Source organism: Bubalus bubalis, chromosome X (assembly GCF_019923935.1).
Source record: "Bubalus bubalis isolate 160015118507 breed Murrah chromosome X, NDDB_SH_1, whole genome shotgun sequence".
In the NCBI taxonomy this organism is placed as follows: Eukaryota; Metazoa; Chordata; class Mammalia; order Artiodactyla; family Bovidae; genus Bubalus; species Bubalus bubalis.
The window spans coordinates 81,639,681-81,664,711 of NC_059181.1; the positions used below are offsets into that span (position 1 = coordinate 81,639,681).

The 25,031-nt window shown below is 40.7% G+C and overlaps 1 protein-coding gene across 2 annotated transcripts in view; it reads left to right on the forward strand.

Annotated features, from left to right (window-relative positions):
- LHFPL1 (LHFPL tetraspan subfamily member 1) overlaps window positions 1-24,683 on the forward strand; it is a 60,240-nt gene extending 35,557 nt beyond the window's left edge. For both annotated transcript variants that reach the window (XM_006048219.4, XM_025276467.3), the window contains one exon: window positions 24,026-24,683. In XM_006048219.4, coding sequence (XP_006048281.1) covers window positions 24,026-24,207 — 182 coding nt within the window. In that variant the 3' untranslated portion in view covers window positions 24,208-24,683. The remainder of the gene's footprint in view (window positions 1-24,025) is intronic.
- Window positions 24,684-25,031: the final 348 nt, after the last annotated feature.

Below are 25,031 nucleotides of genomic sequence, written 5' to 3' on the forward strand. Positions count from 1 at the left end.
CAAGGATTGGCCAAAGGCATTGCCAAAAGCATCTTATTGGTGGGCAGCATCAACTAGAATGCCCTGGGCAGCCAGTCCTTCCAGAAAACTTGTGGTTCAGGTGTTGCTTAAGGTTTTTCAGTTGCCCTCCTAGTTCACTCAGAGAGGAGTCTCCACCCAGAGAGGAGTCTCCACCCTGAGAGAAAGCTGGGCTAAGCTGGAGGAGGAAGGAGGGAATCAGCGGATGAGGGAGAAACTTAATTCAACTGCAGATCCCTGGTACCTGGCACGCTCTTGGTATTCTCTAAATGTTGCACTGAGTAGAATGAACAAATTGTAGAGTGGTTATGTTGCCATCTTACTGTGTGGCCATAGCCAAGTGATTTAGTTCTTTATTTTTTGTGTGTTTTAATTGAAATACATTTGGTATATAACATTGTATAAATATAAGCTGTACAACATGTTAGTTTAATGCATTTATATATTATAATATGATTGCCATTGTAGTGATCACTAGCACCTATATTACATTGTGTAATTATAATTTCTTTGTAGTGATTGGAATAATTATGTTCTAGTCTCTTAGCAAGTTTGGTGACTATAATACAGTATTGTTTTCTATATTCACTGTACTGTGCATTAGATCTCGAGGTCTTATTTAATATTTGTTGCAAGTTTGTATCCTTAACATCTGTCCTATTCCCTCACTCCCAGCCCCTGGTAACCATTTTATTCTTCTTTTTTTTTTTTAATGATTTTGGCTTTTATAGATTTCACATGCAGAGTTCAGTTCTTTACACCTATTTCCCTATGGCTAAAGTGAGGATAATTTTATCTACTTTCAGAGATGGTTTTGTTCATGAAATGACAAAGTCTACTTGAACCTGATTTATGAGAACAATGCCCAACCAGTGTAAGTGATAAAACATGAGAAAGCTGCTTTGTTAACTTCCTCCTCCCTCTCATTTCAGTAGCTAAAATTCAGGGCAAGTTTTTTCACTGACCATCTTCTATTAAAAATAGAGACAAACTTAAAATAATGAGATTCTACACATCTCATGGAATGCTAAGCTATTTTCATTTTGAATGCAATAGAAAAAATGGTGGTTCTTATAGACATTTCTGTCTTTCCTGAAATTCCCCATATGAAAGGAGGGTGCTTACCCCTGGAGTAGTTAATCTCTAGGGTGGTGTCTAGCCTGGTGACTCCAGAGTGAGTGTCATGTGTGCTAAGTCACTTCAGTCGTGTCCGACTCTTTGCGACCCCATGGACTGTAGCCCTCTAGGCTCCTCTGCGCATGGGATTCTCCAGGCAAGAATACTGGAGTGGGTTGTCATGCCCTCCTCCAGGGGATCTTCCCGACCCAGGGATCAAACCGGTGTCTCTTAAGTCTCATGCATTGGCAGGTGGGTTCTTTACCACTAGCGCCACCTGGAGGGAGACAAGCTCTAAAAAGTCCCCAAGGGCAGGTCCTCAGCTTCACTTGGCTTTATTTCCTTATCCAGTGTCCTGGAGAGGGTTTCAGATCAGATCAGATCAGTCGCTCAGTCGTGTCCGACTCTTTGCGACCCCATGAATCGTAGCACGCCAGGCCTCCCTGTCCATCACCAACTCCCGGAGTTCACTGAGACTCACGTCCTTCGAGTCAGTGATGGAGAGGGTTTAATAGGCTCATAGAAACAAGGCTGAATTGTGAACCAGTTGTCTATACATCAGACCACCATGAGGTGGCAGTAAAGTCAGGCGGATTTCTTCTTTGCCGCTTTCCCGGTCCTGCCTCTGGTCCTCCGGTCAATGAACATTATTCACGCTTCATTTCTTTGTTTCCGTTTTCCTCCACTCGATTTCCCTCTATAAACCTCTACATTGGCTTTCTTTGTTCTCCTCACCTTTAATGAGTGTTTGTCTTTCCCTGCTACTCTAAGGATTATACTGTATCCTAAACCTTTGTTTTAAAATCAGAAACCATTTTTTAATTCAGTTCAGTTCAGTTCAGTTCAGTCACTCAGTCGTGTCCAGCTCCTTGCGACCCCATGGACTGCAGGATGCCAGACCTCCATATCCATTGCCAACTCAAACTCATGTCCATTGAGTCGGTGATGCCATCCAACCATCTCGTGCTCTGTCATCCCCTTCTCCTCCTGCCTTCAATCTTTCCCAGCATCAGGGTTTTTTTTTTTTTTCCAAATGAGTCAGTTCTTCACATCGTGGTCAAAGTATTGAAGTTTCAGCTTCAGCATTAGTCCTTCCAATGAATATTCAGGATTTATTTCCTTTAGGATGGACTGGTTGGATCTCCTCGTAGTCCAAGGGACTCTCAAGAGTCTTCAACACCACAGTTCAGAAGCATCAATGCTTCGGTGCTCAGCTTTCTTTATAGTCCAACTCTCACATCCATATCTGACTACTGGAAAAACCATAGCTTTGACTAGACAGACCTTTTTTGGCAAAGTAATGTCTCTGCTATTTAATATGGTGTATGGGTTGGTCATAATTTTTCTTCCAAGGAGCAAGCGTCTTTTAATTTCATGGCTGCAATCACCATCTGCACTGATTTTGGAGCCCCCCAAAATAAAGTATCTCACTGTCTCCATTGTTTCCCCTTCTATTTTCCATGAAGTGATGGGACCAGATGCCATGATCTTAGTTTTCTGAATGTTTAGTTTTAAGCCAATTTTTTCACTCTCCTCTCTCACTTTCAACAAGAGGCTCTTTAGTTCTTCTTGGCTTTCTGCCATAAGGGTGGTGTCATCTGCATATCTAAGGTTATTGCTATTCCTCCCGGCAATCTTGATTCCAGCTTGTGCTTCAGCCAGTCCAGCGTTTCTCATGATGTACTCTGCATATAAGTTAAATAAGCAGGGTGACAATATACAGCCTTGATGAACTCCTTTCCTGATTTGGAACCAGTCTGTTGTTCCATGTCCAGTTCTAACTGTTGCTTCCTGACCTGCATATAGATTTCTCAAGAGGCAGGTTAGGTGGTAAGGTGGGTATAATTTTTTAATTAGTGGTGTTAATACTGCAGCAACCATTTCACTGGGTTCTTGTGATAAAATGAAATTATATACCTAAAACGTTTAGTACAATGTCTCCACTCAGTAAATGTTAACGATAACTGCTATTATTATACATTAGGCTGACCCAGAAGGAATTTTTTAAAAGTAAAATGAAATGTGTTTCAAAGGCAGGAACCAGAAAGAAAACCGGGGACAACTTATACACATGCTAAAATCAATTCTCTGGCTAAGTTAATGATACAGGGGTGAAAATATATGTCTGTCTATTGTGTCATATGACTTTTCCAAACCATCTTCTCCAAGCCCCATCCAGGTGAACTGGAAAGAATTGTGTACAAATGTATCTTTCAAATGAAAGCCCCTACCACTGCACTGAGCATACCGTAGATTCTCAATAAATGTTGATTCCCTCCTACTTTTTACCTAAAAGCTCTAAATATGATCTGGTTCAGGTGATTCCCCAGTGCACTGTACATCAGAATCATTTGGGCCTTCCCCCGAAAGATAACAATTCTGTACATCTGGAGTAGAGCCTAGGAATCTGTGTTGCAAAGCTCTTTTGTAAAGCTCTTCCTAGACACTTTTGGGAACTAGTGCATTAATTGAAAAGTGTTTAGCTGAGAGAAAACAGAGCTGAGAAATATTGATCATTCTAGGTGCCATGCTAAGTGCTTTATATGCGTCATCTCATTTGATCTTCACAGCTGCTCTGAGAGGTAGGTGGTGTCACTTCTATTTTCCCCATGGGGGACCTGAAACTCAGAAAGGTTAAATGCCTTGCCTAGAGATTCAGTAAATGACAGGGCACGGTTTCAAACACAGTTCCTTGTAATCCTCGTCCCAGGCCCTTCTCCCTGTACTGCAGACTTGCCAAGCACACATGGGCCTGGTCCTGTCTCTACCCTCTGACCAAGTGAAAATCTTGGTCAAACACTTCATCTGGCTGCTCATTTCCTTCCTTGATAACAATATTCCTGCCTCTGACTTAGACTTGATGAATGAATAAAACAAACAAAAGAGAATTAAACGACATAATGGATGGAAAAACTAGCTTGTAAAGTGCTATACACGTATTGTATTATTTGTGGCACTGGTTATTGTTTAGTCTCTAAGTCCTGTCCAACGCTTTTGTGACTCCATGGACTGTAGTTTACCAGGCTCTGCTGTCCATGGAGTTTCCCAGGCAAGAATACTGGACTGGGTTGCCATTTCTTCCTTCAGGGGATCTTCTCAAACCAGGGATCGAACCTGTGTCTCCGGATTCTTTACCAATGAGCCACCTGGGAGACAAGGCATTGGTTATTGCTCAGGGATCCTGGATCTCAGGAAAGTGTGTATGGCCTATATCTATTGACCAATGGAACCTGGAAGGAAATAGATGATACACAAAGCTGGCATTGCTGATATGGCATGAAGTCAATAGCTGGAATGAGGGTGCACTCACTCCAGAGTTCTGAGGTAGGTCAGCTTGCCAGGTCTGGATTTTTAGCACTTTTAAGTATTTGAATATTATGTCAAAAATAGATAACAGTCACTCAATAAGCATATTCTGGACACTTACTGTGTACAAGATGGTGAATGGAGCACTGTACATAATTCACAGAACTCAAGATTACAGTCTTCAAGGAGCTTGTAGTTTATTTGAGGAGACATTTTATATATATATATATATATATATATATATATATATATATATATATATATATATATAACAATGGCTATCTAATGAATTTGACCATAGTAATGTTAACCCCAAACTATAAGAATGCCGGTCATCAGAGGGGATAAATACTGCTAGCAAAGGTATACAGTGAGACCCCCATAATCTATCTTCTTTCCCTTAGTATCAGTTCTTATCTGGATTATAGAAAACAGCCCCTGACTTTCTCTCTCTCTATTCCTTAAGATACTGCACACGACTGCCCTAATCTGTCTCCCGTTCTGTGTCCAAAAGTGATGTTTCAAAACTGCAAATCTGATGTCATTCTCACTATTTGGCAATGGTTTCCCCACTGCCTTAAGGATAAACCCCAGATCCTTTACATGGTCCATAGGGACCCCGACCATCATTTCCATCACCACCCAAGTTTCTCTTGCCCAGCCACCCTGAAAATACCATGTTCTTTCAAACTTTGGCAACCTTGCATGTGTTCTGCCCTTTGATCAAAAGTACCCTTCTCACCTTCCTCACCTTGTTGTTGTTGTTCAGTCGCTCAGTCTTTTCAGTCTTTGTGACCCCATGGACTGCAGCATGCTAGGCTTCCCTGTCCTTCACAATCTTCCAGACTTGCTTAAACTTATGTCCACTGAGTTGATGATGCCATACAACCATCTCATCCTCTGTCGTCTCCTTCTCCTCCTGACTTCTATCTTTCCCAGCATCAGGTGAGTCGGCTCTTTGCATCAGGTGGCTAAAGTATTGGAGCTTCAGTTCAGTGTTAGTCCTTCCAATTAATATTCGGGGTTGATTTCCTTTAGGATTGACTAGTTTGATTTTCTTGAAATCCAAGGGACTCTCAAGAGTCTTCTCCAACACCACAGTTTGAAAGCATCAATTCTTCAGTGCTCAGCCTCCTTTATGGTCCAACTCTCACATCCATACCCAACTACTGGAAAAACCATAGCTTTGACTATACAGACCTTTGTTGGCAAAGTAATATCTCTGCTTTTTAATATGCTGTATAGGTTGGTCATAGCTTTTCTTCCAAGGAGCAAGCATCTTCTAATTTCATGGCTGTAGTCACCATCTGCAGTGATTTTGGAGCCCCCCAAAATAAAGTCTCTCACTGTCTCCATTGTTTCCCCATCTATTTGCCATAAAGTGATGGGACCAGATGCCATGATCTTTGTTTTTGAATGTTGAGTTTTAAGTCAGCCTTTTCACTCTTGACTTGTTCACCTTCATCAAGAGGCTCTTTAGTTCCTCTTTGCTTTCTGCCTAAGGGTGGTATCATCTGCATATCTGAGGTTATTGATATTTCTCCCAACAATTTTGATTCCAGCTTGTGCTTCATCTAGCCTGGCATTTCGTATGATATATTCTGCATAAAAGTTAAATAAGCAGGGTAACAGTATACAGGCTTGATGTACTCCTTTCCCAATTTGGAATCAGTCTGTTGTTCCATGTCTGGTTCTAACTATTGCTTCTTGACCTGCACACAGATTTACTAGGAGGCAGGTAAGGTGGTCTGGTATTCCCATCTCTTTATGAATTTTCCACAGTTTTTTGTGATCCACACAGTCAAAGGCTTTAGTGTAGTCAATGAAGAAGAAGTAGATGTTTTTCTGGAATTCTCTTGCTTATTTTATGATCCAACGGATGTTGGCAATTTGATCTCTGGTTCCTCTGCCTTTTGTAAATCCAGCTTGAACATCCAGAAGTTCCCAGTTCATATACTGTTGAAGCCTAGCTTGGAGGATTTTTAGCATGACCTTGCTAGCATGTGAAATGAGTGCAATTGTGTGGTAGTTTAAACATTCTTTGGCATTGCCTTTCTTTGGGATTGGAATGAAAACTGACCTTTTCCAGTCCTGTAACCACTGCTGAGTTTTCAAAATTTGCTGGCATATTGAGTGCAGCACTTTCACACAGTATCATCTTTTAGGATTTGAAATAGCTCAGCCATAATTCCATAACCTCCACTAGCTTTGTTTGTAGTGATGCTTATTAAGGCCCACTTGACTTCACAGTCCAGGATTTCTGGCTCTAGGTGAATGATCATATCATTGTGGTTATCCGAGTCATTAAGATCTTTTTTGTACAGCTCTTCTGTGTATTCTTGCCACCTCTTCTTAATCTCTTCTGCTTCTGTTAGGTCCACAGCATCTCTGTTGTTTATTATGCCCATCTTTGCATGAAATGTTCCCTTGGTATCTCTAATTTTCTTGAAGAAACCTCTAGTCTTTCCCATTCTCTATTTCTTTGCATAGTTCACTTAGGAAGGCTTTCTTATTTCTCATTGCTATTCTTTGGAACTCTGTATTCAATGGGTATATCTTTCCTTTTCTCTTTTGCCTTTCATTTCTCTTCTTTTCTCAGCTATTTGTAAGGCCTCCTCAGTCAACCATTTGTCTTTTTAAATTTCTTTTTGGGGATGATTTTCATCACTGCCTCCTGAACAATGTTATGAACTTCTGTCCACAGTTCTTCAGGCACTCTGTCAGATCTAATCTCTTGAATCTATTTGTCACTTCCAGTTATAATCATAAGGGATTTGATATAGGTCATACGTGAATGGCCTAGTGGTTTTCCTTACTTTTTTCAATTTGAATCCAGATTTTGCAATAAGGAGTTCATGACCTGAGCCACTGTCAGCTCCTGGTCTTCCTCACCTACCTTTTTATTTTTCTTGAAAACACCCTGCCCCCTTCAAACTGGATTTGACCCCCCTCATCTGTACCCTTTTGTTACTCTATGTCATAACACTCATCACATTAATACTGTATTTCCTTGTTCTACATCTGTCTCTGGTACCCTTTTACTCATCTGATTTGTTGATCTTGCATATGTGAGAACAACATGTTTAAAGAGCTTAACACAGCGCCTGGCACATGGAGGCATTTGACCAATATTAGCTATTTCTATTCCAGTTGCAGACCTAATTAGCTGAGAAAATTCTGGATGTAGCTGGATGCAAGAAGAGGTCTATTGTGCAGACCTTAGAGAGGTCCAACACTTCCTTAGCTGTTTTTTTTTAAGTTAAAAAAAAAATAAAACCTGTCTCTTGGGGAGAGTATGTGTCTTAGTCTATTTGGGCTGCTATGAGAGATACCAAAGACTGGGTAGCTTATAAACAGCAGAATGTTTTTCTCTCAGTTCTGGAGGTTGGCCAGTCCAGGATCAATGTGACATCAGATTCAGTGGCTGATAAGGAAATGCTTCTTTATTTGGTATATGACCATCCTCTTACTGTATTTTACATGGCAGAAGGGGGCAAGGGAGCTCTCCTCCTTTATTAGAAAACTAATTCCATTCATTAAGGGTCTGTCCTCATGACCTGATCACCTCCCAAAGGCTCCAACTCCAAAGGCCATCACACTGAGCATTAGCATTTAACATAGGAATTTGGGGGACACAGACTTTTAGTCTATAGTAATCCCCAAAGTTCTTGTGAGAAGCTGCTCCAAGTGTGCAGTGTGTGCTCGATTGTTTCAGTCATGTCCAACTCTTTGCAGCCCCATGGACTATAACCCACCAGGCTACTTTGTCCGTGAGATTTCCCAGGCAAGAATACTGGCATGGGTTGCTATGTCCATCTCCAGGGGATCTTCCCAACCCAGGGATCAAACCCGAGTCTCCTGCAGTTCCTGCATTGGCAGGGAATTTTTTTTTACCACTGAGCCTCCAGTGAACCCTAAGTGTAGTTGATGGAGTATACAAAGGACAACACAGAGTGACGTGGAGGTCTTTTCAGGGGCAAGTAGAGGGTCAATCTTGGTAAAGACCCAGTACATAATTTATATTGGTCTGAGACATAATTCCTTCTCCTCACCCCCAGTGGAATAAAAAACATGAGCAGAGTAGCTGGACCTCAGGCTAGTGATGCAAGAAATAATATAAATAGGAAAAGCAGGCTGGAAAAGTATGAGGATAGATGAGAATCAAATGCTCAGTAGTGGTGGGGAAGATTTCAAGAGGACTCAATTTGTTTAGCAGAAATTTGTGTAAAAACAAGAAAACAATCAACCAAGTCAGGACATCTCTGTCACTGTGAGGACTTGATTCTACAGAGTGCTACCCTGACTTTCTAGAAAGTGCCCTGGTCTTCCCTTGCTTTTTAGAACATCAGGTTGGACCAAGATGGAGTTGGCCACTCAGAATGTCCTACCTCCCTGGCAGACCTGACTGAGCCAGCCAAATAGTGGCTACTAGCAATAATATGGTTACCTGAACTACTGAAGATTTCAGAAGTTTTCTTGTTTATTTGTTTGATTTGCCTTCCTCTCTAACAAGGGAGCCTGAGAGGCTCCTGGAATCTTCCATAGGTTCTTGGCTTCCAATCTAAGCTCCTACTAATACTCATATTCAGTGAAGCAAGTGAGAAGAGAGCTATTCTCATGGCTTGGGTATCTTTTCACTGGGGGCTGTGGTGGGTGTGGGTACCTTTGAATTCACTGGTTTTGCTTTATCTTTGACAATTATGCATCTGTACTGAATCTAGCATAGAAGCTTCTCTACTCATTTAACTTGGTCTTGCCTGCATTAAAAATGTTTTTATGCTGCTACCTATGGCCTCCCCTGGTGGTTCAGATGGTAAAGAATCTGCCTGCAATGCAGGAGACCTGTGTTCAATCCCTGGGTCAGGAAATCCCCTGCGTAGGGAATGGGTATCCACTGCAGTATTCTTGCCTAGGGAATTCCACGGACAGAGGAGTCTGGAGGGCTACAGTCCATGGGATCATAAAGAGTCAGGCCTGACTGAACGACTAACACTTTCACTTTCATGGAGACCCTGAAGTCAGCAGTATGCTTAGCACTAAATTCAGGTCCCCATGGGAAAAAAATATGTTGAGTAAGCAAGTAACAACCTGCCCTCTTCCTCACTGCCTTCCTAGTCCACCAATTACACACACCAAGCAGCAACTGGGGCAGTGGGTTGGAGATTTGGTCTCATAAGCTTAGAGGGTGCTGCAGTGATGGAGAGAGTACCTGTTTTTCCTGAGCTGAGTCTGCTTTGGAAAAAATAAGACCCTCATGAGGAAGAGGTCTGTTGAAGATCTCAACCCAGAGTGCATTATGTTCTCAAGGCTTCTGATCTTCTCCTAATGTTCTCTCAACAAACTCCCCCTGCCTTTCTTCTCATACTCTTCCACCTTCCCCTTTAGTCTCATTGTCTTATTTAGTCTCACTGCCTCCTTTGATCTCTCTCTAGTCCTTCCCCTCTCAATCTACTCCTTGGAATTCCAAAGGAAACTTAGGTATCTCTCTGTAGCTGAGGGTCTTTCCCTCAGGGCCAGTGTAGGCAGCCTGATTTGATATGATGAAGGGTATGAAAGCCCCAGACATCCTGCATAGCTCATATCTATGCCATCCCTCTGCTCTGGGTACTGAGGTTGAGAGCACTATGCTGGTTCCCACTGCAGGTCCTTCTACATCCTGCAGTCACTCCTTCCCTTATTTTGCCTACCTAAGTCTTGAGCAGTATTTTTCACATTTCCTGGTTATTGGACTAAATTGGACAAAAAACAAAACAAACAAACAAACAAAAACAAAAAACACAACAAACATCAGCTGTTAATATGGTTCTCTTTGCATTCTTCATCAGCCACTTCCCAACATTCTGACTCCATGAGTTGCTGTAATTTGTATTTTCTCTTTGTACAGGATTTTAGTCCTCTCTCTACAACCTGGAGCTGCTTATATTCTCAAAGCAAATTTATTCCTTCTTGCCCTACCTTAAGGCTTGCCTCCATCAGCCTCTCCTCTACCACACTAACATCTAGGTCTTTTTCCCACTGATCTCAAGTCACAAGCAAGTCTTTTCCTGAAGTATTGCTCTCAGAACTTGACTTTTTGCCAACTCTTGTGTCAAATCAAGGGCTCCCCAGCTGGCGCTAGTCATAAAGAACCAGACCAGCCAATGCAGGAGACATGAGACATGGGTTCAATCCCTGGGTTGGGAAGATCCCCTGGAGTAGGAAATGGCACCCCACTTCAGTATTGTTGCCTGGAAAATTCCATAGGCAGAGGAGCCTGGTGAGCTACAGTCTATGGGGCTGTAAAGAGTTGGACACGATTGAGCACATATGCACATGGAGTAGGAAATGGCACCCCACTCCAGTACTCTTGCCTGGAAAATCCCATGGACAGAGGAGCCTGGTAGGCTGCAGTCCATAGGGTCGCTAAGAGTCGGACACAACTGGGCGACTTCATTTTCACTTTCATGCATTGGAGAAGGAAATGGCAACCCACTCCAGTACTCTTGCCTGGAGAATACCAGGGACAGGGGAGCCTGGTGGGCTGCTGTCTATGGGGTCACACAGAGTCGGACGCAACTGAAGTGACTTAGCAGCAGCAGCAGCATGTGTGAAATCAAAACTTAATGTATCTATAAATTCCATTCCATTTCATTTAGCCCTCATCAGTTTTCAAGGTGTTAGTGGTTGCTATATTCTTTCTATATCTCTGCTTCTCTGTCTCCTCCTCCAGCCTTTCAGGAGCCTAGCATCTTATCAAATGATTCTAAAAGGGAAGACTTGAGAAACTGAAAAGACAGACTTCCCTCAGTCTTTCTCTCTCATTTTATTAAGACTTTAATAAATAAGTTTTAGTTCACAGCAACATTGAGGGGAAGGTACAGAGATTTTCTATATACTATCTGCTCCCACACATGCATAGTTTCCCCGATTATCAACACCCGTACCAGAGTGGTACATTTGTTACAACTGATGAAGCTACATTGACACAACATAATCACCCAGAGCCCATGTCTGAACACTATGGTTCATTCCTAGTGTTGTACATTATATGAGTTTGGGCAAATGTATAATGATGTGCATCCATCATTATTTTGGGTTGGCCCAAAAGTTCATTTGGGAAAACATCTTCCAGCAAAAAACTCAAATGAACATTTTGGCCAACCCAATAGTATCCTACAGAGTATTTCACTGCTCTATCTTCTGTTATTAAAAAAAGCAGAGACATTACTTTACCGACAAAGGTCTGTCTAGTCAAAGCTATGGTTTTTCCAGTAGTCATGTATGGATGTGAGAGTTGGACTATAAAGAAAGCTGAGTGCCAAAGAATTGATGCTTTTGAACTGCAGTGTTGGAGAAGACTCTTGAGAGTCCCTTGGAATGCAAGGAGATGCAACCAGTCCATCCTAAAGGAAATTAGTCCTGAATATTCATTGGAAGGACTGATGTTGAAGCTGAAACTCCAATACTTTGGCCACCTGATGCGAAGATCTGACTCATTTGAAAAGACCCTGATGCTGGGAAAGATTGAAGGCAGGAGGAGAAGTGGATGACAGAGGATGAGATGGTTGGATGGCATCACTGACTCAATGGACATGAGTTTGAGTAAACTCTGGGAGTTGGTGATGGACAGGGAGGCCTGGCGTGCTGCAGTCCATGGGGTTGCAAAGGGTCGGACATGGCTGAGAGATTGAACTGAACTGAACTAAGCAATCCTCTGTGCTCTGCCTAGTCATTCCCACACTCTTGCAACTCATGGCAACCACTGATCCTTTTACTGTCTCCATCTTTTTTCCTTTTCCAGGTCATATAGTTGGAATTTTGCACTATATAGTCTTTGGGGAATGGCTTCTTTCACTTAGTGATATGCATTTAAGGTTTTCCCACATCTTTTCATGGCTTGAAAGCTCATTTCTTTTCAGCACTGAATAATAGTCCATTGTTGGAATGTACCACAGTTTACTTATCCATGTACCTAATGAAGGACATCTTGGTTGCTTCCAAGTTTTGGCAATTATGGATAAAGTTGCTGTAAACATCTGTGTGCAGGTTCTTCTGTGGCTGTAAGTTTTCAACTCCTTTGGGTAAATACCAAGTAGTATGATTGCTGGATCATATGGTATGAATATGTTTAGTTTTGTAAGAAACTATCTTCCAAAGTGGGCACACTCTCTTTTTATGCCTTTCTTCTCTTCCTCCAAGGAGGACTCTTTTCTTTGGATTACTTCACTGGAATTGTTGGCTTTCAAGCTGGAACTACAACCATGCCCCCTGCAAAGAAATATTCTCCATCAGACTCATTCCTACTCTTATTCACAACTCTGACACCCACACCACTGTTGGGCCCCATGAAAAGCATTAGCTAGTGGCTAACCCTTCCCACTTGCTCATCATGAACCGTTGACATTTGGCCAGACACCAAATCCCTGAAGAGCATAGGACTAGATCTCTAGGGAGGAGGGTCAGTTTAAGTAGCAGACAATGATAATTTGTTCTCTAAACAGTGTAGATGTAATAACATAACTTAATGCTGAATCAAAGGAAATAGTCAAACTCCAAACCAATTTGATTTGCAGCTTGGAATAAAAGGCAAAGTGTCTTGATTTAAATGTCAGGCCCACTGCTGAGTGATGATTTAATAACTCTTATGAGGGATCTTTTCACAGCAAATTCAACACTGGAATAGAATGACTCACAGAGAGGGTAGTTAGAAATGATACAGAAGAGCACAAAAAGAAACAGGATTATCTCAAGGCTTATCTAGAAGCTTTGCATAAAGTTAATTTGCAGTTAGGACCTCTTCTCTCACCCTATCCTGCCACCCAGTCTTTCTTGTCACAGATAACTATGCATGTATGTAGATACAGTCCCCAGGTGTGATGTCAGCTCACTGCAGTATTTTCTGGGGACACAGGTCCTTGAACAATTCCAGCATGCAGGCTCAGTCCATGCATTCAGGCTGAAAGGCTAGGCACCTGTGAGCCTGGCTATTTTTGAAGGTGGTCTCAAAAATTCATCTCATCCTATTGCTCTATCTTTACAAAGGTACTTAATTATTTTCTCCCATTTTAAGAGTGAGAGAGCTGAGATCCTATAGAGTTAAGAGATTTCTTCAAAGACTCCAGTTTCTTGATTCTCAGGGAATCAGCAGTTCCTTCTCAGTACCTTATGAGATCTCTCTCTTTGACCTGTCCCAGCTTCCCTGGGCTAGCACACTAGAATGCTCAAGGCTGACCAGGCCCCAGTTTCAGCCAGCTTGCCAGGTCAGTGAGGAACCATGCATAGCTGTTCTTAAGGAAGAAGAATCCATTCTTCTGGGGTAATCTTTCAGTCATCAAGATTCATTTTGGAGGTAATGCAAAGTATAAAATTGTGATGTTTGCCTCGATGACAGTTGCTCAATCTTGAAAATATGAACATTTTTGTCCAGATCATTTTTTGTGGTGGGAGGCTGCTTTGCATATTGTTGGATGTGTTGCAGCGTCTGTGGCCTCTGGTTAACTGGTCTCTGCCTATAGCAAAGGATTACTTCCAATCCCTTTTACACAGAGCTTTTAGGTTAATCTCCCAAACTGTACTTCTAACTCAGTGGTTCTTATTACCTCCACCCTGGGGACATGGCCAAGTCTGTCAATATTTTTGGTTTTCACAGTTCAGTGGAGCAGGGATAAGTTGAAGACATCTAGTAGGTAGAGCCAGGGTGTTACAATTCACAGAACAACACTACCCACCCCCATTACGACAAAGAATTCTTTGGCCTAAAATGTCAATAGTGACAAGGATGAGAAACTTTGTTCTATCATATCATTATCTGATCAGAAATTACCATTGTTCTCCACTCCTGGTGGTAAAGATGACAGAGTCATGATCCTTCCTTGTCTAGATTCAGCTCATTATTTGCCATCTACAGCTTCTTTTCTGAAATGACTCTGAATGGAGTGCTGTTTCTGAACCATGTGATCTGCATTCTCACTTGTATAGCTTTGCTCACACCAACCTCTCCCCCTGCCCAGAATGCCCACTTCTCATGACTAAAGTCTTGTTGAAATGCTAGCTACTCTATAAAACCCTACCTGAACCTAAATCCTCTCAGCTACAAGTAATTCTTTCCTTGGATATTATGTACATTTTTTCCTTGTATGTGTCTCAAAACATTTATCATATTCATAATAGAATGGAAAATTTGAATTGGAAGCTGCCTTTAGAAATGTCTCCAGTAAAATTCCCTTCACTTTAGAAAAAGGAAATTGAGACCAAGAACAGTGAATTAATTAGGTGAAGGTATCATGCGTGTGTGTGTGCTAAGTTGCTTCAGTTGTGTCCGACTCTTTGCGACCCTATGGACTATAGCCCGCCAGGCCCCTCTCTCCATGGGATTCTACAGGAAAGAATACTGGAGTGGGTTGCCATGCCCTACTCCAGGGGATCTTCCTGACTCAGGGATTGAACCTGAGTCTCCTACATCTCTTGCATTTGCAGTTGGGTTCTTTACCACTAGCGCCACCTGGGAAGCCCAAAGGTATCATACTTTCTCATAACACTTGGGCCATAATAACGTGTATTGTTGATTCCACTCTCCTGGCATGGTTGAAATGGATAACCATGGGCTTAGTCCTGGCATTCAAATTTCAACTCTGACACTTGTAAGTTGATAAAGTAATTAAGTTTCTTAGATTACTAAATCTTCAGCTCTAAATGGAAATGATCATGGCTGTTGTGAGAATCAAATGAGATGATGTATTCAAAATGTATGGCACATAGTAGATACTTAATAAATATTTGTCAGATGAATAGAAGGATCAATTGTATTTCAAGAAATAGAATTTAGGGATTGGTGATGTTCCATGGGGCTTCACTAAAAGTTGATTGGAGGTAAAGTGTGGTAGTTTATTCACATGGCTTCCTACTTTTACATCCTTCCACAGAAAACACGAGTTCCTCTGTAGGCCATGAGACCAGTGTCCAAGCTTTCTGTGGAGTATGTGAATAATGACAGCATCTCTCAACTTGGAAATGTAGTTCTTAAAAGATTTGCTCTTTCCCCTCGTTTGCAATGCTAATGTTGTAACCTCTCTGTTCCCTCAGGTAGATAACAGGTAGGGTTGTCGGGAGAGGATTGGATAGGAGATATATTTCCTCTGTTTCTCTTTGATTTCCTGTGTGATAGCAGCCTTGGGCTTAGATGCTGTTCAGTGGCTTAACTGGCATCTCTGTGAGAGGAAATTCTGCACTTCGAGTGGCAATGGGGGCACTTTGGTGTTGGCTTTTAGCCCAGAGATACCTGGTTCTGACTTGGCTTCAATAAGGCTTATTAAGACCTTTCTAGCTAGCTCTTCACTCTGGAGCTGCCCACTGTGTCAGCTTTCTTTCTGCTTAGGGCTTTGGAGTAATGGCATGCTATGCATTTATTCCTTTCATTTACAGAAACAAGTCTTTCCCTGGCCCCAGGGTGCATGGACCTAATAGAAAAAGCTCTGCCCCTCCAATGGGGGTGGGGGTGACCAGACAGGAAACTGAAGCAGCAGCTTGAGACTTCTGATACCTGCCTAGACTAGATTGGAAGCATTGCAGAGAGGAGGAAACTCTCCAACAGTGGCCCTTCCACAAAGCTGGCTCCTGCCTACTCTGTCATGTGAGCACAGGAGCTTTTCATTTGAGGGGTTAGGAAAGAAGCTCTGGTGAGTGAGTCTACTGCAAATTGACACAGGATCCCCCTCTGTATGGTTTACAGATTAAGGGTCCTGTAAGAGGCAAATGGCTTTTGGGAGGATGAGAAAAACAGTAGAGGGCAGAGAACCAGATTGAAAGTAAAGATACTTGATCTGGATCCCTGCCTGTACCTGCTATTTCTGAGAGAGTTTCTAAAGGCTTTAAATTGAGCCTCACATTCCTGTCTGTGAAGTAGGTACAATATAGCCTGTAGCCTTCCTTGTAAGGATGGCAAAACTGGAAGGTTTGCCCTTCTCTAGAATTTTCACTCTGTGAAATCCTAAGTATATAAAACCTCCTACTTTTACTGAGTGACTGAGTGAATGAAAAAGTGAGTGTCTAAAGGAAGGTATGAGAAGGTTGGAATAGGGGATCCAGATCTATTGTCTGCTTGCCTCAAGATGGTATTTTCACTTTACTCTACCCAGAGTTCTACTGTCATTGTTCATGTTGCAGTTACTCAGAAAGTTGGATTCCTTTCTTCTCTATCACATTCAGAGTTGAGCTCTGAAGAATGATTGAACATTGACTACTCAGAATGGTGAGAAGTGTACATGTATGTATGCACATTCAATAAGCATTTTAGGCAAAAGGAACAGAATACACTTATGCCTTATAGCACATTCCAGAAACAAATAAAATAGCTGGTTTTGTCATTTTAATTCAAATTTTAAGTCATAGTTTTGGGTGTTGAGGTTTGAAAATGCAAATATATCTATCTTTGAAGTATTGTTAGGCTAAATCATACTGAGCATCCACTGTTGACAGAGCATGGGGGGCATTATCAAAAAAGAAACAAATATATTTACTCTATTGAGCCAACAATCTGGAAGGAGGTAAAAAGTAAATGAAAAATACATGATATGAAAATCTTCATTCCAACATTTTGTCTAACAGGTATACTTATGTAAGTGGTATATAGATAAATTCCTGGAGGGCTACCTGGTTGAGGTGACTTGTGCTCACTGGGGTTAGCCAGGGAAGATTTCCTGGAGGTGCTGAATCCTGAAGAGTATTCTTAGGAAGATATGAATTGGTGAACAAAAGGAAAGAAGCTGTTTATAGCAAGAGAGACAGCATGAGTGATGCCTTGGTGGTAGAAAGATTATTTCTAAGGTGGGAAATTAGGGATAAATTAGCCTGGCCCTAATGGAAAAGCAAAGCAGCCTAACTTGGGGGTATTTTAGACTCATTATATAACATGCCAACCAGACAATAAAAACAAAGAAAATTAAGGGTCAGTGGGAACCATGTGAAAAGAAATAATTGGTTATTGAAAAATAAAGTGTCATGAGGGGAGATCGATAAAGATGGTGAAGTGAGAGGACTTGGGGACCACATTCCCCCCATACAAACATCAAAAATGTATTATGTGTGGAACAAGTCTCACTGAAAATCATCTGGAAACTGGCAGAAGGACTCCTGCACAAGTAAGTCTATATGAAAGATACATACGTAATTTGATAGGAAGGAAGAAAAGGACCTGAGTCCCTGGGAAGGAAGAATGCAAGGATGGAGACAGTGAGAGTTACAGATTGGGTCCCCAGTCCTGGGGTCCTATGTGTAGGAGACAAGCCATTTTGGCTGGTTGGAAAACCACAGGGTTTATTGAGGGGTGGTGGAGTAGGGTTGCAGGAAACCTGAACTCTGCTCATGTGCTTGTGTACACATGCTTGCTTGCTCCCTAGGCAGGGCATAGAGAGCTCTTCTCTGGTGAGTGCCCAGTTTCTCATGAATGCCTTGCTGTGCCCCAGCCTAAACCAAGCAAATGCTCCAGCCCTACTCACTCCACATCACAATGCAGCACTGAATCTGGAGCAGCCACAACAAAGGAGAAGACTCAGCCATGGGATACAGAGGTGATCAGGTCCCAGGGCCAAGTCTCGGTAGAATAGCAGTGGCTATCATGGGTGCTTATTCAAGCAGTATATCAGAAGCAGCCTAGACCTCTGAGGAGTCCACTATAGCTCAATCCCCAATTTACACTGAGAGTTCACATGGGCCCTGCCTGCCTTGTGATATGGCATGGTAGCATGGGTGGCAGAGGCTGGAGCAGTAGTCAGCTATGAGGAACAAAGGGAACTTGTATCTAAGGCTTTGAGCAGAGAGGAAACAGTTTCAGGTGCCCATATAGGCAGCTTATTGGAGATAGTTTGGATCACTGTCTGCAGCTGACTTGAGCAGAGAGCCTGCATGAGGCCCCCTTACTTTAGCACTCTCCATCTCTGGGACAAGGGTCCTGGTTTAGGGAGAGGGGAAAATACATGCATAAAGGCAACAGAGCCAGCTTGAACTCAGACTTCAGAGCTTTTCCTCCAGCAACATGGGATTAGATCCAATCCTTGATAGGGTGGTAACAGCCACTGAGCAGAAGTCCCACCTCACACTGGCTCCAGCTCTAGCCCCTCCATTTCCAGCCCAAACACATGGAAGTGAAACAACATGCTACTAAAAAATCAATGAGTCAATGAAGAAACCAAAGAGGAAATCAGAAAATACTTGAGACAAATGAAAATTGAAACACAACACATCGAAATTTATGAGATTCAGCAAAAGCAGTTCTAAGATGGAAGTTTATAACAACAAAGGCCTTGCTTAAGAAAAAAAAATATTGAATAAACAACCTAACCTAAGGAATTAGAAAACAAAGAACAAAAAACAACAACAACAAAAAAAAAACAAAGTCAGTAGAAGAAAGAAAATAAAGATCAGAGGGAAAATAAAGATAAAAAAATAGAAAAGATCAATGAAACCAAGATCTGTTTTTTAAAAAGGTAAACAAAATTGATAAACTTTCATCCAGCATCGCCAATAAGAAAAGAGAGAAGGCCCAAGTAAACAAAATAAGAAATGGAAGAGGAGAAATAACAACCGCTACCACAGAGATACAAAAAATAATGAGAATACTAGGAATAGTTATATGCCAACAAATTAGGCAGACTAGAAGAAAGAAAATTTCTAGAAACATACACTCTGCCAAGATTCTATCAAGGAGAAATAGATAATTTGAACCAACTGATCACTAGTAGTCAAATTGAATTTGTAATTTCAAAAATACTCCCTGTAAACAAAAATCCAGAATTAGATGGCTTCACATGGGAATTCTACCAACCATATGAAGAAAAGATGATACTTACCCTTCTGAAACTATTCAAAAAAAAAATTGAAGAGGAAGGAACACTCCCAGATTTATTCTATGAGGCCACTATTACTCTTCCCTGGTGGCTCAGATGGTAAAGAATCCGCCTGCAATGCAAGAGATCAGGGTTTGATCCCTGGGTCAAGAAGATCCCCTGGAGAAGGGAATGGCTACCTACTCCAGTATTCTTGCTTGGGGCATTCCATGGATAGAGGAGCCTGGCGGGCTACAGTCTATGGGGTTGCAGAGTCAGAAGCAACTGAACAACTAACACTTTCATTTTACCATTACTCTTATACCAAAAGCAAACAAAGATATTGCAAAAACAGAAAATTACAGGCTAATATGTTTGATGAACATAGATGAAAATATCCTCAACAAAATATTAGCATACTGGATTATCGTTCCCATCTAAATTCCATATATATGAATAGCATTGAAACATGTATAATATCATATAAGAAATAAATCGCCAGTCCAGGTTTGATGCAGGATACAGGAAGCTTGGGGCTGGTGCACTGGGATGACCCAGAGGGATGGTATGGGGAGGGAGGTGGGAGGGGGGTTCAGTATTGGGAACACGTGTACACCCGTGGCAGATTCACGTTGATGTATGGCAAAACCAATACAATATTGTAAAGTAATTAGCCTCTAATTAAAATAAATAAATTTAAATTAAAAAAGATAAAAAAATTAGCAAACCAAATTCAACAAAATATAAAAAGTATCATATACCATGATCAAGTGGGATTTATTCCAGGGAAGCAAGAATGCTTCAGTATTTACAAATCAATCAATGTGATACCCAGATTAATAAAATAAAAAAAATCACATGACTATTACATGATTAATAGATTCAGGAAAAAAATTTTGACAAAATTCAATATCCATTCATGATAAAAACCCTTATCACAGTGGGTATAGAGTGAATGTATCTGAGTATAATAAATACCAGTTATAGCAAACCCACAGCTAACTTATGCTCACTCAACAGTGAAAAGCTGAAATCCTTTCCTTTAAATTCAGGAAGATGACAGTGATGCCCAATCTTGCCCTTTCTATTTAACATAGTATTGGAAGTGCTAACCATAGTAACCAGACAAGAAAAAGAAAAAGCATCCAAATTGAAATGAAGAAGTAAAACTGTCACTTTTTACAGATGACACAATACAACATATAAATAAACCTAAAGTATTCACCAAAAAAACTATTAGAACTAATAAATAAATTCTGTAACATTGCAGGATATAAGATTAATATACAGAAGTCTGCTGCTTTCCTATACATTTTTAATGAACTATAAGAAAAATAAAGTTAAAAGATCCATTTTAAAACTGCATCAAAAAGAATAAAATTCTTGGGAACAGACTTAACCAAAGAGGTGAAAAACCTATACTCTGAAAGCTGTAAAACATTGATGAAGGAAACTGAAGATGACACAAAGAAATGGAAAAGCTAGCTCATGCTCTTGGATTAGGAGACTTAATATTGCTAAAATGGCTATACAACAGAAAGAAAGAAATCTACAGATTTAATGCAATCCCTATTAAAATACTAAATATTAAAACCCTAACCCTAATAAAATACTCATAATATTTGTCACCAAGCTAGAACACATAATCCTAAAATTCATGTAGAACCACAAAACACTCAAAATTGCCAAAGCAATCTTGAGAAAAAAAAGAACAACTGGAGGTATAACCCTTCCAGATTTCAGACTATACTACAAAGCAACAATAATCAAAATAGCATAGTACAGGCACAAAAACAGATAGATAGATTAATAGAACAGAATAGAGTGCCCAGAAATAAACCTACACACTTGCTTGCTTGCTTGCCAAGTCACTTCAGTCGTGTCCGACTCTGTGCGACCCCATAGATGGCAGCCCACCAGGCTCCCCCGTCCCTGGGACTCTCCAGGCAAGGACACTGGAGTGGGTTGCCATTTCCTCCTCCAAAACCTACACACTATGGTCAATTAATTCATGACAAAGGAGGCAAAAATATACAACAGAGAAAAAACAGTCTTTCCAATAAGTGGTGCTTGAAAAATTGGATAGCTATATATAAAACCATAATATTTCCTCATACCACATACAAAAATAAACTCAAAATCGATTAAGAATCTAAATGTAAGACCTGAAACCACAAAATTCCTAGGAAAGAACATAGGCAGAACAGTCTTTGACATAAATTGTAGCATTGCCTTTTTTGGGTATCTGTCTTCCAAGGAAAAGAAATAAAAGCAAAAATAAGCAAATGGGACCTAATTAAACTTAAAAGCGTTTGCCCAGCAAAGGAAACTATCAACAAAATAAAAAGAGAACCTGTGAAATGGAGGAAAATGCTTGCAAATAGCATGACCTACTGTGATTAATACTCAAAATATAAAAAAAATAGCTCATACAACTTAATATTGTAAAAACAAACAACCAATTTAAAATTGGACAGAAAATATGAATAGAGATTTTCCCAAAGAATATATACAGATGGCCAACAGGTACACGAAAATGTACTCAATATTACTAATTATCATAAATTCAAGTCAAACCAATGAGACATCACCTCACACATGTCAGAATGGTTATCATCAAAAAGTCTACAAATAACAAATGTTGGTGAAGACATGGAGAAAAGGGAACACTGTACATTGTTGGTGGGAATATCAATTGCTGTAGACATCATGGAAAACTGTTTGGAGAGTCCTCAAAAAATGACTGTATGATCTAACAATTCCACTCCTGTGTATATATCAGGAAAACATGAAAACACCAATTCAAAAAGATACATGCACCCCAATGTTCATAACAGCATTATTTACAATAAACAGCATATGAAAGCAACCCAAATGTCCATCAACAGATGAAAGGATAAAGAAGATGTGATATATATATATATATATTATATATGTATATATATGTATATATGTGTGTATATATATATATATATATATATATATATATATTTGGGGAGGGGGGTGGTTTGCCAAAAAGTTTGTTCAGATTTTTCCATATGATGTTATGGAAAAACCCAAACATTTTGGCCAACCCAATGCAATAGACTATTACTCTGTCATAAAAATATTGATAATGTAATTCTGCCATTTGCAGCTATATGAATGGATCTAGAGAATATTATGCTTAGTGATTTGTCAAACAGAGAAAGACAAGTACTGTATGATATCACTTATATGTGGAATTTAAAAATATAATATAAATGAATGTATATGGCAAAATAGAAACAGATTCACAGATATGGAATAGAAACTTCATTACCAGTGGGACTAAGAAAGGGGGGAGTGACAAGATAGGGGTATGGGATTAAGAGATACACACTACTGTGTATAAAATAGAGAAGTAACAAGGATATATTGTATAGCACAGTGAATTATAGCCATTGCCTTATAATAAATTTTAAATGGAAGTATAATCTGTGAGAGCTTCCCTGGCTCAGGTGGTAAAGAATCTGCCTGCAATGTGGGCGACCTGGGCTCAATTCCTGGGCTTGGGTTTGATCCCTGAGTTGAGAAGATCCCCTGGAGAAAGGAATGGCAACCCACTCCAATATTCTTGCCTGGAGAATCCCATGGACAGAGAAGCCTGTTGGGCTACAGTCCATGGGGTCTCAAAGAGTCAGACATGACTGAATGACTAACACTATAATTTGTAAAAGTACTGAACCACAATGCTGTACATGTAAAACTAATATAATCTTGTAAATCAACTATACTTCAATTAATAAATGTAAATTGCCCTGAAAATCAGTCTTGACATCACCACTGACTGACTATAGTCAGGACTTGCTTTCTATAGGACTGTGATATAGGTGAAAGCCACTTTTTATTCTCAGGATTCCTCTGCCATTTTGTATCACTGGGCATCTACTCCAATTTCTGGAGTCCTATTCTCTTAAGCACTTGATTTCAGCAGTTACTTATTACTCTGATCCCTTGTGATATAATAGCTTTCTTTCTTTGGGCATTGACTTTTTCTGACGGATCTCTGAAAAAACTCAAACACTTCAAAGGAAAGAATCTACCTGTGCTAGAATAAATGATGGGTGGAGTGGATGTTTCTGAACAGGTGACTTTTTCCATTATCCTTCAGACTGAAACTACCCCTTAGAAGATTGGCCTTGATTCCAGTGCATATTTCTTCCCTGGATGTTGAAAGATTAGGTTAGAATAGAGACCCATGGCATGGAGCAAGTAATTTGATTTTGCCTGCATATTTCCCCATGACACAGTATATAGTTCTTTGAAAACAGTTCATGCAGTATAGTATATCAGTGTGGTTAAAAGTGCAAAGCTGCAGAGTTAGGATGAGCAAGTGTTTATATCCTGATTCTACCACTTCCTATCTATGTGATTTTCCATAAACCTGTGCCTAGGTTGCCTCATCTTGTATAAGATAGGTAGGGATAATAAGAGTACCTAACTCCTATAGTTACTATAATGTTCAATGAGATATATGTCTAAAGAATTTAACATAGTTCTTAACACTTGATCAAGTTGTTCTTCTCATCACTGTCATTAGCATCACCACCACTGCCATTACCCACACCACTCCCATTCTGTTACAGATGTGTAACAAAATAACATTTTATAACCTCTTGCTAAAGCTAATATCAGCCATCAGCAAAGGAAGAAAGAGTGAGCCTAGTCTCATTCACTGTTTCCTACTCTCACTTTAACCCTAACATCTCCAAGAGAATGTATGAGAAGACAATCTAACCCTTATGTCTCTATCCCTGTTTCCACAGGTACCTGTCGGCTTGGCTGGGCCTATTACTGTGCTGGAGGTGGCGCAGCGGCAGCCATGTTGATTTGCACCTGGCTCTCTTGCTTTGCTGGAAGAAACCCCAAGCCTGTCATGTTGGTGGAGAGCATCATGAGGAACACCAATTCTTATACCATGGAGCTTGACCATTGCCTCAAACCTTGAGATTTGGCAGAATTGGAGAGGGTGGGAAAGAGGAGGGAAGGGAGCCTTGAAAAGAAGAACTAAGACTAGGCCAGTTGCTACCCACTTGCCAGTCATGTAACACAGTGTTTGTATGCTTTTTAACTCATCATTCATTTTCACTTTGCCTTAAATCAGTGGGTCAGTGGCTATTTACAAAATTCACCAAGGACAATAATTCTCTCAAATGTTTATCTAGCTGGTGAGGACCCACTGGCCTCCAAGTCCCAAAGTGCCCTTTCATACAAAATAATAAGAAAGATCCTCAGTTGAAAGCTGTACAATCAAGCAGTTCTTCAGAATTCTGCATCTTCTGTCACTTACCCCAAAGCTTAAACGTTGGGTAAAAACACTTATGGGCTTTCCAGGTGGCTCAGCAGTAAAGAATCCACCTGCAATGCAGGAGACATGGGTTCAATCATCCCTGAATTGGGAAGATTCCCCTGGAGAACGGCATGGCAACCAACTCCAGTATTCTTGCCTGGGAAATCCCATGGACAGAGGAGGCTTGCAGGCTGCAGTCCATAGGGTCACAAAAGAGTCAGACTCAACTTAGTGACCAAACAACAGCATCAGCAGCAACAACAAAAACACTAGTGCAGGGACGAGCCATGAGATGAACAGGGCTGGTTCCTACTGCTCCATTCCTTTGGTCCTCCCTTGATATTTGTTGCCATCTGTAAACATCTATGAAGTGCCCCTGCCCAATTTTTTATGCCTCTCTCATGACTGTGCTTTGACTCTTCCTCTTTTTTCCTGCTTCTCTTCCTTTCTGGTTGTGACGAAGCTTGTGGGGAGAGCGACTG